Below are 15528 nucleotides of genomic sequence, written 5' to 3'. Positions count from 1 at the left end.
AAGTATCTGAAGCCAAACTATAATTTGATTAAGTATTTTGGAGAGCAGCAGCATCCCGAAGCCTTTACTAAGAGTTTCTGTAGCTGATTCTGTCAGCTCCACTAACAGGCAGTCACTGAGAGAGAACAGCTTGCCTATCAGTGCAAACATCCACTCCAGCGTCTTTGTGCACGGCTGCATTGGGAAAACAAGCTCCGTTTCTGTGTGTGAGGTATTAACGCCAAAATGGTTTCCAGCGTTGTTAAGTATGAAGACATCAAGCATCAAAGCCAGGCAGCTAATTGACCCTGGTGTAATGATTAGAAATTAAGCCCTGGAATTCCCAATGAAAAGAAAACAGATAAAAATGAGCATCAGGGAGAGAACGCTTTGAATCAGACTGAACAACAGGGACAGAAGAAGCCTGATGAAATGAATCCCTGCTGTTTAACTCAGAACAAAGACGAGATGCTGCGATATAATCGGCTCTTCTTTAATGAGGATAGACAGATGTAAGTTCTATATATACAATCACTGTGTGTGTTCAGACTCTATAATGACATCATGCTATGCTTCACAGTATTCAGATGGGACATGCAGTCTCCATCACAGCCTTAAGGAGACGGGGGCACTTTGGTTCGGTATCAATCAGAATGAAGAATGCAGGATTCAGGGTCCAGAGGGACCAGGTCTCATCCCTCTGTAGTGCAGCCCAACTTAACATAACTTCTTCTTATTTAGACGAACACAAAACGCGCCAGCAGCTCAGACCCAGCGCTCCCTGCACAACACTCCTGCTCAAGCAGAGCAAACTAGTGTTTCTCATTCCACCTCAGCGACCACGGTCGCACTGCGGCCATCAGTTTCAATGCCTCGTACAAACTCTGTTTTTCTAAAGTGCTGAGTCAGGGCAACATCTGCTGGAGAATCTATTGTATCATTGGGTTTTCCCCACACGTCCGCTGGGTGATTTGTTGTGTGCAGCTCAGATTTAACAAAGAGCCTGAGGTAGTTCTGAGGTGGAGGTGGTGGGAGGCCCTGTCAGCAGCAGCAGACACCTGAGGAGAGACGGGAGCGCCCTCTCTGCATCATCTCTGCAGGATCCATCATTTGAGCTGTGTGAAGGAAGGTGATATGCACCTGGGGGGCAGCAGGAAGTCGACCTCATCACAAATGGTTTGCATTAAACAAATGATTAAGAACAGCTTTAATGTGAGAGGGTTCTGTGTTGAGCTTTTGTCTGTTGTTGTCTGGATCACTGTTGGATCAATACATGGTCCACAGTGGAAATCATTGGTTTGGTTTTGTGGGGATAAGTCAGACTGCATGTCACACTGGCTCTGGATTTTAAAGATGGTAGTCATCAGCTAGTAGTTGGTCCTTGGTCACGATAATCCCAGCTGTATCCACTGACTATAGCAAAGTAGTTCTTTGTTCTAGACCAGCAAAGTGTTGCTGCCGACCACAAACCAGTTTTCCCGGTCGAGAGCCCGTTCTTTGGTTGTTGAAATGCAATGACCTGGTTTGAGAATACACGCCGGCTCTGAACCAGCCCTCGAATGGCTTCGGTCGAAAAGAAAAGCCCTGAAAAGACCGAAAGGCAGCGGTGACCTTTTCTCAGCTGTCCCTGACAGAACCAGCTTCACTCTGTGTTAACATCTCCAGTTGTGCATGGAGAACTCTGTGCTCCTGTTTCACTGTGGAGGACAGAACATATCCAACACCTTTGTGAGTCTGTGTGAGGCAGGAAAGATGCACCATCGGTTCTCCACTACAATGCACCAGATAAAACGATCAATCGTCTTCCCCCATCCGTTTTTATTCCTGATCCAATACAGCTGTTACTGATACTGTGAAGCATGAATGCAGTATTATTTTGTTAGGGGTGTCAAATTGGTCCAAACTACACCGAACTTTAACTGTAATGAACATATCATGTTGGAAAGAAGCATTTTTGTTAAAATGGATGATTTCCTAAGCTTCAAACAACAAAAGGGTTAATCTATTAGCTGATTGATCGATCAACAGAAAATTAGTCTCCATAACTTTTGATAATTGATAATTTAAGAGATCAAGAGGGAAACAAATGGTTTCAGTTCACCAAATGTTCCTCCTCTTCTCCTTGAGGAGTAAATCGAGTGCTTGCTAATTTAAAAGTCTCAACAAACCAATTTGGTTCACAACCTCATAATAACAGCATGAGAGCTTCAACCTCTGAATCTGAGGTTTTTTTAGAAGCCAGAACGTGCAGGCAAAACTAAAAAAGCTTTCCAACATTACTCCCTGGCAGAACTGATCTCCCGTCGCCCCTCGTGGCTGCCAGCCTCCGTGAACCCGCCACGCTGCTGTTCCTGAGCTGTGGTGATGAATAATGACCCCAGAAATCTGTTTGCAGGACACGATGATGTCATGATGAGCTCGTTACTTCGTCATCCTATTGGACATTTCTGTGAAATGTCATCATTAGATATGAATTGAATTCTTGAGTTAATGCCAAAACTGTGTTTTCTGGGATCACAGTGACCTTGACTTTGACTACCACAATCTAATCAGTTCATCCTCGAGTCCAATTCAATCCTAAAATCTTAGAAATTCCCTCAAGGTGTTCCTGAGATATCACATTCACAAGAACGGGATGCCAAACTTAAATCAGATCATCCTTGAGACCAATCGGACTTCTCAATTCTTGAGATAATCCAATCACAAGAAGTGGGCGGACAGACAGAACATCCCGAAACAATCACTGCTGGGGAGGCATCAAAATAAAGTTCCTTAATTTGAAATCTTCAGTAAACTCTGACAGCTTAGTAATTCTGTAATCACCCTTGTCGTGAAGCGAGCGTCCAGCTGGGGGAATTGAAAAGTGATCTCTCAGCTGAAGTGTCTCAATCTATCGTGATTGACTGCTTACTCCTCTCCAGTCCGTTCCACAGAGATTTACAGCCAAGTTGAGTGGACTGGCTGCCAGGCAATTACCAGCAAGTGGATCCTATTGCACCTCTTTGTCACTTTAATACTAGAAATTTGGTTCTCATTAGATAAATGTCAGACAGAATTAGGGCCTTCATCTATTTTGTGTGACACCATCTGACACCTCTATGTCTATCTCTGGCTACTTGGTTTCCCAGGAGCGCTCGTCTGCTCACCTGCTTGACAAAACATGCCAAGACACAAGAAGGAGAAGGAAGTTAGGAGAGCCGAACACGAATACACCAACCTCCAGTGCACAGAGGAGAATGCAGAATACCAAATGAATGGATTTCAACTAAATGCACATAATTTTGCTTGTGGCCACATTTTGCCCGTCACACTGGGAGATGTGATGAGTCATCGGCAGGAATTGATGAGAAGCTGCAGACAGGAAGCAGGAGTTACTGTGTCCGCGGGGATCAACGGCCTCCTCGTCACAGCTGAGGAGCACAACCTGCAGCTCGGCCAATCGACGGAAGTTTGCGCGTGTGTTCATCGACACCCCGAGAAAACGTCAATACATGCGATACCCTGACGACCGCAGCATCAACAGTTACATGATGGAGCTTAATTATGATCTATAATCGCTGTCAAGCGGCTGCTCCCTCTGGCTGAGAGCAGCATTCACAGAGAGGCCACAACACAGAACCCAGTCTGGACAGTGATGTGCCCTCATGAGGGATGCAGAGCTAATGACTTGGTTCAGAGTGGAAGAAAATGTAGTGAGTGTGACACTGTGTGTGTGTGTGTGTGTGTGTGTGTGTGTGTGTGTGTGTGTGTGTGTGTGTGTGGCAGACCACAACCACAACACATGCTGAGGGATTATCACTCTGCCACTGGGAGGGAGACAGGGAAGAGAGCATGAAGAGTGTGTCAGAGAGCAAATGTTCACTGTGACGGTGACAGAGTGGGACTGCAGTTCAGCTTGTGTGTTCATTTGTGTAAATATGTGTGTCGTCCTGTGTTTGTGTAAGCACTGTGGTCTGCCAGATTACTGGTGCCAACACAGAAAATACCTTCTCATTCTCGCTTCAATGGCCGGTGTGAGAACGGCTCACTGAATCCTTCTCTACACTAAACACACGTCTTATCAGCTCACAACACAATTGTCGGGTGATTTCAGGATTGTAAGGCTCAATTCAAGAATCAGAATCATGCCTGGACAAATGGTGAACACTGGAGACAATACACACACAGAGGCACGGCGCTGTGAGCACCGTCGGAAGGGCCAATAAACTGGGAGGAAGGACACAAGCGGCTGTTTGTGCCGGCAGTCGAGAAGCATGTAATCACTGGCACACAGCTGCTAAAGAGAGGGAGGCGATAGGACAAACAGATAAAACAGAAGGAGGGAACAAATGCGAGGAATGAGAGAGAAAGTGTCAGAAAAACATGTGTGAAAAATGTGCTTGCTGACTGAAAGAGTAAATACTGCTGGTTTGAGTACTGAGAGCAGTAAAAGGGCCGTGAAGCGGAGGTGGCCGAACAGCGGCTTCACTTCACAACGTTGATGCAGCAAAGGCTCACAACAGCTGTCACAGCTGAACTTCCTGCCAGACACAATATGGCAACAGATGAGGTTCACAGCATTATTTTGATATGCTGCTGTCGTCTAACCCGCCCTGAGCAGTACCACCAGAGGATCAGAACTTCATCTAGCAGAGGACTGTGAGCCAGTCGTTATTTAACATGACAGCAGATTCCTTTAAATAAACCAATTCAGTTCAGAGCGTCACGTTCGCCGTCGCATTCGAACTCGTGAGCTGCTGCTGATGACAGCGCTTGTGATTAAACATGATGTCAGTGTTTTGTGGAGAAATGTTGAAGGCAATTACATCTCTGCCACTCTCAGAAGTTTCTCCCCAACCTCACCACCTTCTGAACAGTCGTGATGAAAAATTCAAAGTCATAAGTGAGTGAACTCTGAATGGAGGCCGTCAGACTCAGACGAGCAACGGAGGTTTCGGAGAGGTAATCAAGAATTACGGAGGCAGAGAAATAGAAAATCAACGGGCGGATGATCTTTTACTTTTATTCCCCAGTGGAGCTCCCAATTTGAGCTGAAGCCACTCAGCACCTGAGACGAGATGAGATGGAATCTCGCCGCCGCTCATATGGGACTCGAAGTCATTAGCAGCACATTGGTTTCAGGATCAAACAGTTGTGACGGCAAATCAGGGGAACAAAACCGCCAGGATTCGGCGGCTCAATTGAAATGCAGTGTGCAATTAACTTTATAATCTGTTTACAAATGAGGTCTACCCTGCTGCAATCTCTGGAGTGTGTGGGTGTGCATATTTGTATGCAGGTGGGGGGAATCCATGTGTGTACTCGACATGACTGCATGCACACTCTCGCTGTGGAGTGAAGTCACCTATATTAAAAAAAAGGAGGAGGTTCATAAGCCACATGCCTCCACATCTAATCAAACCCTGAAAACTGCATATAAATTGTTCTAAATATCCAAACAGCAAATTCTTCCTCTACATATTCAATATGTATCAACACTTTTAATGGAAGAGTGCGTTCTGGTGAGATTTCTGTGCGCCGATCATGATGCGAAACACAGAGCAGCAGAAAGAGAGCGAGACGGAGAGACGGAGAGACGGAGAGGGGAAAGAGGTGGGAGTGCTGCTTCAGTTTGGAAAAGAGGGCATCTTTCCAACATTGAATGATTTATCGAGATGAGCTAAAATAGTTTTGCATATGAGAAAGGGCAGACTAAAAGCATTTGCCAATACATTAGAGACAGGATATGTGTAGCTACAAAGCCAGAGTGTGAGGACACAGCATGCGGTGATATAATTATACTCGTGTGTGTGTGTGAGCATGCACGTGTTAAAGGTTTCACACACATCGCAGAGCGCTGCACTCTTCTGCTCCGTCCATTTGTCCGTCTGTGCCCATCCGAACAATTCAGAGGATGAAGACATAATTCTCCTCAGACGGCAGCCGAGCACCGAGCTCCTCTGACATCTGAAAACGGCTCACAACTTCAGAGGAAAATCACTGTGGTGTAAAAAGTTTCTATAGTTCCCGCTGAAGGAAGAAAACATGTCGCTGTATCACACTGCTTGATACAATTTAAAGTTTGGATCATTTGATTTTCTTTTATGGGTTTAAAACTTCTCCCTGTGTTCGTCTCTCTGCCTTCCTTCTCCTCAGTCTGACCCGTAAACATCACATCCAGGTAGCGAGCGACGCCATCACAGTCGATAAGACATCACGCTGTCAGATAAAGGTTTGTTTTTAAAAGGTGCTTCAGATTCTGTGAACAATTCACTCCATTCACATTCTGATGAGATACACAGTAAAGGAGACACTGGTGCTGATGGCTGAAATGGACGCTTGTCATTGGACGATTAGCCTTGACAGACCGATAATGCTCATTTCCACCTCAGTATTCTTGTTGTAGAACTCCACTAGAGAAGCTCTGTATGATTCAAACTGTTAAAAACAATCCTTGTCTCTGTTGTACTGACCGTTCATGCAGCCCCTCAGTTCTGATAAGTCAACCTTCCAGAACCCTGCTGAGGGGCAGGAAACAGTGCTTGTGAGTGGAGGGGAAACCAGGAAATACTTTGTCTATAACATACGATCCAGAGTCTTGGTCTGAGCTGCTGTAAATCACCTCAGTCTGAAGAGAAGGACTGAGCAGGTGGACAGGTGCCTCCTGTGCTCTGAGGCATGCTGTGTCTGCAGCAGATGAGCAATAAAGAAAGGTTTTGTGGTTCACAGGGCCTCATTTTATAGGTTCAATATACAAATCTAAGATTGTAACGTTAAATACATACGACAGAGAATAAGAGAAAGCCAAAGAGAAACACACATGTAATAGTTGTGGCCTGGTCTGTGGTGTTCTGTGATCTTACAGATGAAACGATGACTAATATTTGAGTCTGAGATACTGAGAGCTCCACAGAATCTCAGAAAATGAAAAATGGAATACATTAATCAGGCTATCAATGTGGGAAAACATATTCTTTTTCATTTTCACAGCTGGTGCATTATAGAGAGTCACAATTTATGACATAAAAATCTAATTAATCTATGCATCGGCAATATTTGCCTCGTTATTTTCCAATACAGGGTTTAATATTAGTCTGAAACCAGCTGAACCACTGCTGTTTGGTTTATGGATCTTCAGGACCAGACACTTCTGAACAGTAGTGTACACAACGGGGATACAGTAGAGTATAAAAAAGTACATTTCTAAATGAATAAAAGTTGAGTTTCCATATTTGAAGTCCAGGCAGAATGACTCAAATTCAGCAAGCATTCACTCGCACATCTACTATAATTAGACTCAAGAGACACAACTTGTTTTTTTGTTTTTTTTCCTGACTAAACAAGCCAAAAACATCAACAGAATTTCATATTCGCCTGCAGGGAAGCCAAACTTCTGTGGCACTGCAGATTAGGGCTGCATTAAAGTCCAAGCATGCTAAAAGACAGGCTGTCTGATAGGGAGACAAATGAAAGGCAGAGGAGAGATATGGCACTTGTATTACGGCGCAGCACACTGGGGACAGATACACTATCAGACAGAGGAGCAGAGTGTGTGGCCTGCAACGGACTAATTGTCACTATGTAGTATTACAGCAGAGAGTCGTGATTGAGGCTAATGGAATAACACACATCCAGCCTGGTGTGGCCACTTAAACAGAGGGAGGTGTGTACGTGTGAGTGAACACTGGCTGGATAATGATGACCCATAATGCATTTTGTGGTGACACGGGCTGTAGGCACACATGTGGTGGGGACAGATAAAGTGGACGGACAAAAAAAAAAAAATACAGAGGCATAAAGAGGAGAGAGGATGGAGGAGCCGGACGAGAGAGAGCGTGTTTGTGTCAGGGAATGAGACGCGATGAGGTAACGGGGGATGGTTAAAGAGAGAGAGAGAGAGAGAGAGGGAGACAGATGAGGAGAGAGAGAGACAGAGAGAGAGAGAGAGGGAGACAGATGAGGAGAGAGAGAGACAGAGAGAGAGAGAGAGGGAGACAGATGAGGAGAGAGAGAGACAGAGAGAGAGACAGAGGGAGACAGATGAGGAGAGAGAGAGACAGAGAGAGAGACAGAGGGAGACAGATGAGGAGAGAGAGAGACAGAGAGAGAGACAGAGGGAGACAGATGAGGAGAGAGAGAGACAGAGAGAGAGAGAGAGGGAGACAGATAAGGAGAGAGAGAGACAGAGAGAGAGACAGAGGGAGACAGATGAGGAGAGAGAGAGACAGAGAGAGAGACAGAGGGAGACGATGAGGAGAGAGAGAGACAGAGAGAGAGAGAGGAGACAAGATTATAGGAGAGGAGAGAGAGAGGAGAGAGAGAGACAGAGAGAGAGAGAGAGGGAGACAGGTGAGAGAGAGAGAGAGAGAGAGAGAGAGAGAGAGAGAGAGAGAGAGAGAGAGGGAGACAGATGAGGAGAGAGAGAGGTCCAGTCTTACCATGTCAATGAGACTCTCCTGGATCCGGTTCAGTGTGGTTCTCAGTCTGCTGCTGATAAGGCCCAGACCCGATGACTCATACTGTAGAGTACACACACACACACACACACACACACAGTTAAGTGTCTGCACCGTGCACAAAACGTTTCCTCTATAAGAACACACACTTCAGAGGAGTGTGAGAGCACACACACACACACACACACGGCAAACATCTGCTCTCGTCTCACGTAGTCGGAGACGGCAGGATTTTGACTTTACTGCTTCTAGTCAGTTGCTCTAATCCAAAAAAGGAGGAGGAACTGGGAGGAACAGACATCAAATATCAGACAATCACGCCGGCTACAGCTGATGACAGATGAGAGGTAGATGAGGAGGGCGGGGAGGTGAGAGCACAGCAAACTCAACATCCACATGATTCTGAAATCACTTTCAGATGCGCTTGATGTCACTTGAAAGAGTACATCACGCACACCTTGAAGGCTTCAAATCAACCACACCACGACAAGCGCTGACTATGTTTTGGTCTCACAAGGTGAGGACAACCTTGCATGTTAGTCATATTCATTCCAGGGATCTACTCTTACCAGGCAAGCAGGGCCAACCACCCTGGTAGTGCCCGCCTCTCTGCCACCATGAGCGGGCAAAGATGGGCTTGGGACGGGCTATGGATGACAGATGGACAGCAGAAAGGAAAAACAGGAAGCAAAAGTGAAAAAAAGACAGCACAAAGAAAGAAGCACACAAACAGGCTCAGATATAATGGAGGTAGTGGGCAGAACACTACAACTGCCTCATATTTAAATGGTCTTTAATTTGGGACTACTGCTCATCAGTATCTGATTACTGTCGACGGCTGTAAGCAGGATACTTTAAAGCTTTCTTCTTTGCGTCCACGTGAAAACTTTTTACATCTGTCACACGTGATGCTCATCAGGAGCTGTTTGAGAATTAAGTGTCATTTGTGTGTTTGTCCTTAATGCCTGTTTCAGACACTCAGACAGTAAAAGGCAGTGAGAGAGTTCAAAGCTCCTCAACATTCAGCTTCAAACATGTTCTAATGCTTTCAAGTTGGATCGACTATTTTTAGAAACTTTCGAATTAGCTCTTGAAACCTTTGATATAAATGAGGTCACACTCAGCTCAATGAGACATCTTATGCAGCGAAGGCCATTCAAACTGACATAAATAAGGACACGATACAATAGCTGTTTGTCTCCCACAATAGTACAGTTGCCATGGAGAAGTTCACTTATGTGCACCGTACAGATGTGCACATGGTAAAAGACCACTGTTACCAAATCAACACATTAAATCCCATCCCATAGATTCTGAACACAGAGTTCAGTTTAATCATTACCATCAGTACCTGACAGCCTTTGAAATAAGAGGTATAATTTATGCTGTGTGTGTCTAAAGCCTGATTTATGCTTCTGAGTCGCGGCGACGGCGTAGCTACGTCGTCGACGCAGACCCCTACGCGGACCCTACACCGTAGCCTGACGTGCGCCTCCAAAAAATCCTGACTACGCATCACGTCGACGCGTCGAGACGCGAACGGCAAGGACTGTGATTGGTCCGCTCAGAACATCATTTCCGGCAGTTGCTTTTCCGGTCAACAGTATCACAACACCGCCATTTTTAAAGTTTTTGTGGTACGTGTAATAACAGCATTTGTTGTTCAATATCCACAAGCTCCATCTCCAAAAACACCCGCTCCATCTCAGTTGCCATTGTTGACTGTCTGACCGGAAGAAAACCAAGGAATTGCGGTGAATTGCAGAACAACGCGTTCCCTCGACGCAGAACTTCGAATGCTCAATGACGGCGTAGGGTCGACGACGTAGCTACGCCGTCGCCGCGACGCAGAAGCATAAACCAGGCTTAAGAAGGGAGCTTTGTACAGTTTGTTAAAATGAGCCCAGCGATGTCGTCAGGTTAATCTGAGCGCGGCCATAAAGCAACAAGATGTAACGTCCTGGAGAGAGACTGTTGATGTCCTGACTCATCTCAAAGTTGTTACATACGGATCTCTGAGCTTGTTCCTGACTGGATCTGCCAACCCAACCTGTCAGTATTTGATGACCCGGGGGACTTTAAACAACAGGCAACATGTGAGACGCACCTCGTATGAGTTAATGCCAGCTGAAGGAGTCAGGGGTCGAACTCTGTGTGGTAGCTTCCTCAGATTCAGTATTGGTGGGAACCATCAGAAAGCATTATTAAGTAGAGAGTCTTAAATCTGTTGACGTCACGTGTGTGGTTGTGTGTTGTGGGGAGCGGCGATGCTGCGACATATCGAGCTTTTGTGTTGTGTTTACTTTTAGTTTGTGTTCTCACTGATATTGTACAGACTACTACCTCAGAAGTTGTTTGGAAAGACAAGGTTGGACATGTTGGGGGAAGGAAGCGTCCGTACTGAAATATGCCACTGAGGTGCATTATGGGAGATGTAGGATTTAGCGTTTTTGCCGCATTTTGCCTTGTACTTGAGACGAAAAAGTAAAATATCTCCACCTCTGCTGCTCCAGTTTTGACGATTCAATTCTAAATCTGTTTCTTTTGTGTTTGCAAACTTTTGGGAAGTGTGATACTAAATACTAAAATGCTGGAGCACCCCTTTAATTGCCCTCATCCTAAAGTGCATTTAATTACGAATCTCTCTCCATCTTGCTTTCGTTTTCTTATAAAGTCCTTCTACCGTCAATTTATCACTTTTCCCAGAAACTTCCGGTAAACCTGCCTCTGTCAGTCCGAGGAGCATAAAGGTTTGGTTATAAATGTTGATGGAGAATCCGTTTGCACGGCACATAATGAATCTCTAGCACGTGCGTGACAGAGTCAATAGTGCAGCTTGACTTGACAGGGCCAATATACACAGATAATGGGGTATTTATCCTTTTGAATATTAATGTCAGCCATTACTGTTCAAGCGTATAAGTTGCAGCTCTATCTTGATTCCAGCGGTGTAAAGAGAGCAGATCCTAGGTCAAAATACCAGCATATGTGCATAGCAATTTCCATCAGCTATTTAAAGATTCATGGGCACATTAGCATTTTTTTCTGTAGGTGCCTCTTTGAGCGAGACTGTTCATGAAACGGGTGGGTTCATGAAAGTACACTTAATGAGGTCTGGTGGAAAAAAGGGAAAGCGAGAGTTTAAGAGAGATGCAGACGGACAGATAAAGAGTGGCAGGGGAGTAATGAGAGGAGGAGAGAGGAGAGAGGAGGGATGAGACTCAAGCAGCGCTGCATGAACAGCACTGAGATTAGGGAAATTGTACGGCACAAAAGATGAGGAAAAAGAGGGTTTAAGAGCACGCTTGACTGAGAAAAATGACACACGGTAAATGTGTGATGTAGACGGTGATACAGAGAAAAGAGTGATGTGAGTAATGTCACAGAAACACTCTCTCATACTGTACGTGGACCCGCGGTGGCAGATTGAGATGAGAAAAGTGAACACTTGACAAGTTGTCAGCGCACCAGTGTGTCACCTTCTCACATCTCCCCATGACACACACACACACACACGCACGCACGCACGCACGCACGCACACACACACACACACACACACACACACACACACACACACACACACACACACACACACACGCACACACACACACACACACACACACACACACACACACACACACACCATGTGTAGCGGCGCGGCCCCCGCGGAGCGTTCAACCTCTCTATCTCTTCCACCTTGATGGGACAGAAGTCATTCTGCTGCCATCATTAGCTCTCCCCTGAGGGCGATACTGACACAAATGCTGTTTTTTCCCTCCTCAGCGAGGCGCAGTATAAATGACATGATAGTCTTCAGATGGAGTGGGGGCGACTGGGCTCACTGACTGTAATCATTCAGTTGAAATCTTTACTGAGGCAGACAGCAATGAGGAAAGATGGAGGCAGAGGTGATTCCCCGTCTCACTGTATATCATCTAATCAACATAAATTATTCAGAACTCTGGAGTCAGAAATAAACGCAGGCAGTTTGAAAGCACCAGAAGTAAAATATTATGTAACTGCAGCACCGCATTGAAAAAAAAAGTTTAAGATGACTTGTGGGGCACGGCTGACTCACTTCTTTATTTTTAGTCGCACTGTAAGAGACAAACACACTCTGACCTTTATTTCTGTCTTGTTTATCGTATTTTTGTTAAATATTTTATGGCTTTACTTAAAAAGACAACACAGATATGATCCATAACGAGGGGGCAGACAGATGTGAAGAGCTGGACGTTTAAACCTGGAGGTCAGCGGAGCTCTGCAGGTGTTTCCTGTGTCAGCCTGCACGAAGCAGCATCATAACGTCTACGGACACTTCAGGATGTGTCAGCTTCCTGTTTCCAGGCATCAATCTGTCAACGCTCCAGGAAAGTAAGAATTCTATCACCCTGGTTCACATTTATCAAGCAACTGTACAGGTTTATAAACATGAGTTGCGACTTAATAATAAAGAATGGCTTAATGAGAGTTAATAAAGCATTTCATTGATTATTTGTATTTTACAGATGTCAACAGATGTGTGTGAAATAACACGACACTGATGGACTGATACCTTGATTAAAGGTTATGAGTTGTGTCTGTTTTACAGTTTGATGACAGTCATGGATGTAAAAACTGACAAGAACATTTGATCAGCTGCAGCAGAAACAGCCGACACTGATTCAGTGATTCAGTGAATCTGTCTTTAAAGAGTCTGTTCAGCGTTTCTTGTGTAGTTATTTGTTTTACAATCTCTATATTTGGCGTAAGTTGTATTGTTCTCTCCTGCTGATTCAGTGTGATTTTGATTTGTACTTCTTTTATTTAGGAGGATTAACTCTAATCCAATCCAACTTTATTTGTTAAGCACTTTAAAACAACCAAAGTTGACCAAAGTGCTGCACAGAAGAATAAATAAGACATCATAACTAAAAGACATAACAGCTCACATTAAAGACTAATGAGGATCCTATTAAACAATAAATAGTGAGGCCAGAAGTGACAATATGCTTTTGGACAGCAGCGATGTACCACAGCAAGATAGCACTACGCAAAAATACTGTACCATGTCATTGCGTCCAAAGAAGGTGTAGACGGCGTACAGGTAGTAGTCAAAGAGCTGCGACACACAGTGGATGACGTCGAAGGCGATCGGCTTCAAAATGTTCATCATCTGCATGTACTTCCCTGTGAGGAGACGAGAAACATGTACGACCAACAAGAGGTTGGGAGGCGGTCGTGTAGAATACAGCACTATGAAGTGTTTCATAATGAGCAAAAAAGAGCAATTATGCTACTAATATGCCTTCTAATAAGCAACAGTTAATGGTTCATATGCGAATCCTGATAGAAAGTGTTAGCAACTACATTAATACAGTATTAATAATCATAATATGATGTAAAGGCAGGCAGAAGTTGGTGTTTGGTAGACGAGGGAAACCGGTCTTTCTGCGACAGAGAGAGGGAGTGTGAGGAGAGGGGATTCTTCGCCTCATTTTAATCACATCACATCTGTTCTTAAGTACATCTGGTAGGAGATTAAAAGAGTTAAACTACAGTTGGTTAATCGCGGTGGAACCACATGCTTTAGGGAAGAACTTTCGCAGGAACACATTGCATTTGCATACACTTGAGGGCAAGGATTTAATTTAGCAGCAAGGTAATAAAAGCAATGAGGAGAGAGTACAGGGCTGTAATAAGGTTATCATTGACTCAGAACTGATGAATGGAGGCAAGAAAAGGAGAAATAAACTCAATCTAGCTGGCTTTGCCACTGAGACAGCACTATTTCTCTCACACTCTCATTTTTCACGCCCCTTCGCTTGAATTCTGCACCATGAACTTGGGGAGCAATCTAATTCCATCGAAGGGCTGCAGAGACTGAATTAGAAGTGATTGCTTGGAATCAAACTTCTGGCTTTTCACACAGTTTTGCAACATGGCTTTAAATCTATATTACCAATGGTGTAAAGAGGAAAGAGAACAAGGATTCTACTTCATCCTGTTTGAGCAGGAACATTTTAAAGTGTGACTAAAAAATGCAGGAACAAGTTTTTTCTGTATTGTTTGAAATCTTAAGAATAGTAACAGCTCTGTATTAGCCTGACATATGAAACCAATCCACACTGCATTAGACTTATTCAGCCATACAACCCACACAGGACAGACGACTGCCTCGTCTAATCCCTTTTCACATATGAAAATCACATCATAAGAGCCACAGCGTGCCAGGGAAGGGCCACGACATTTTCATAGACACGTCAAAGAGACGTGTAAGCTCTCGGGAAGCGAAAGGTCAGCGCTCAAGGCAAAAGGCTAATTATTATGAGCATGGCTCAGTCACACAGGTTACCTGAGCGTGCTGATTGCGTCATGTGTGCATAAATTGTATTCTCAGCAGGCTAAAGAGCCGCCCGCTGAGGCCGCCACTCAGAGAGCTTAGTGTTGGAGGCGTGGAGGCGTGCAGGACTCACCGACGAGCCGGATGACGTTGAGGGTGGTGTTGGTGAGGATCGGTGCGTTGGTCTTATTTAAGTTGTAGTCAGACTTTTTCTTGCTTCTTATGGTCTCACGGGACACGCTGGGGAGAGAAAGTGGGGCAGAGTCATGAGAAACGAAGCGACTCAGTATGTTAACATCACTTATCCTCAGCAGCGATCGGCAGGTTCAGAACCTTAGTGCGGGTCAGAGGCTTGTAATTGATCAATCAGAACCCATTACACAATGCAGGAGACAAAGAAGGGCCCAGGTGGTGATGTCTTTGAACTGCTGATCCTGGAGCGCCAGACCGCCTGACTCTTACCGTCCAGCCATATTAGCCGGCAATCATTACGCGGGCCTTCTGATTTCTGGATGTGACCATGAGACCCATTCAGTAATTATCTATGAGTGATAGCTGCTTATAAGAATGGGAAATTAGCATTTAAGGGACTATAGGCTAATGTCAGGTTAATACACACGGCGAGCAGGAAGGTGAATGTGGCCAGAGCAGGAACAAAACATTCACGTTTGTCAGACCAGCGAGAAAATATGGCTCCACACTGAACAATGATCATAATACCAGCGATAAGACACTGGATGACAGGAAATGATTGTTTAACAATGTCTCTGTAGTGAAAAAGTAACTTTACT

General features: G+C 44.8%; 1 protein-coding gene across 2 annotated transcripts in view; it reads right to left on the bottom strand.

Annotated features, from left to right (window-relative positions):
- Nucleotides 1-15528, bottom strand: part of vps50 (VPS50 subunit of EARP/GARPII complex) — a 99238-nt gene that overhangs the window by 19171 nt on the left and 64539 nt on the right. Inside the window, exons 20-23 of one of the 2 annotated variants that reach the window (XM_030411202.1) lie at nucleotides 14871-14977; nucleotides 13463-13584; nucleotides 8984-9061; nucleotides 8397-8477 (exon numbers count right to left, since the gene is read on the bottom strand). In XM_030411202.1, the coding sequence (XP_030267062.1) occupies nucleotides 8397-8477; nucleotides 8984-9061; nucleotides 13463-13584; nucleotides 14871-14977 (388 nt within the window). The remainder of the gene's footprint in view (nucleotides 1-8396; nucleotides 8478-8983; nucleotides 9062-13462; nucleotides 13585-14870; nucleotides 14978-15528) is intronic. The other variant, XM_030411203.1, reaches the window with a different exon arrangement.

Source organism: Sparus aurata, chromosome 3 (genome assembly GCF_900880675.1).
Source record: "Sparus aurata chromosome 3, fSpaAur1.1, whole genome shotgun sequence".
Classification (NCBI taxonomy): domain Eukaryota; kingdom Metazoa; phylum Chordata; class Actinopteri; order Spariformes; family Sparidae; genus Sparus; species Sparus aurata.
This window is presented reverse-complemented; position numbering and strand designations above follow the sequence as displayed.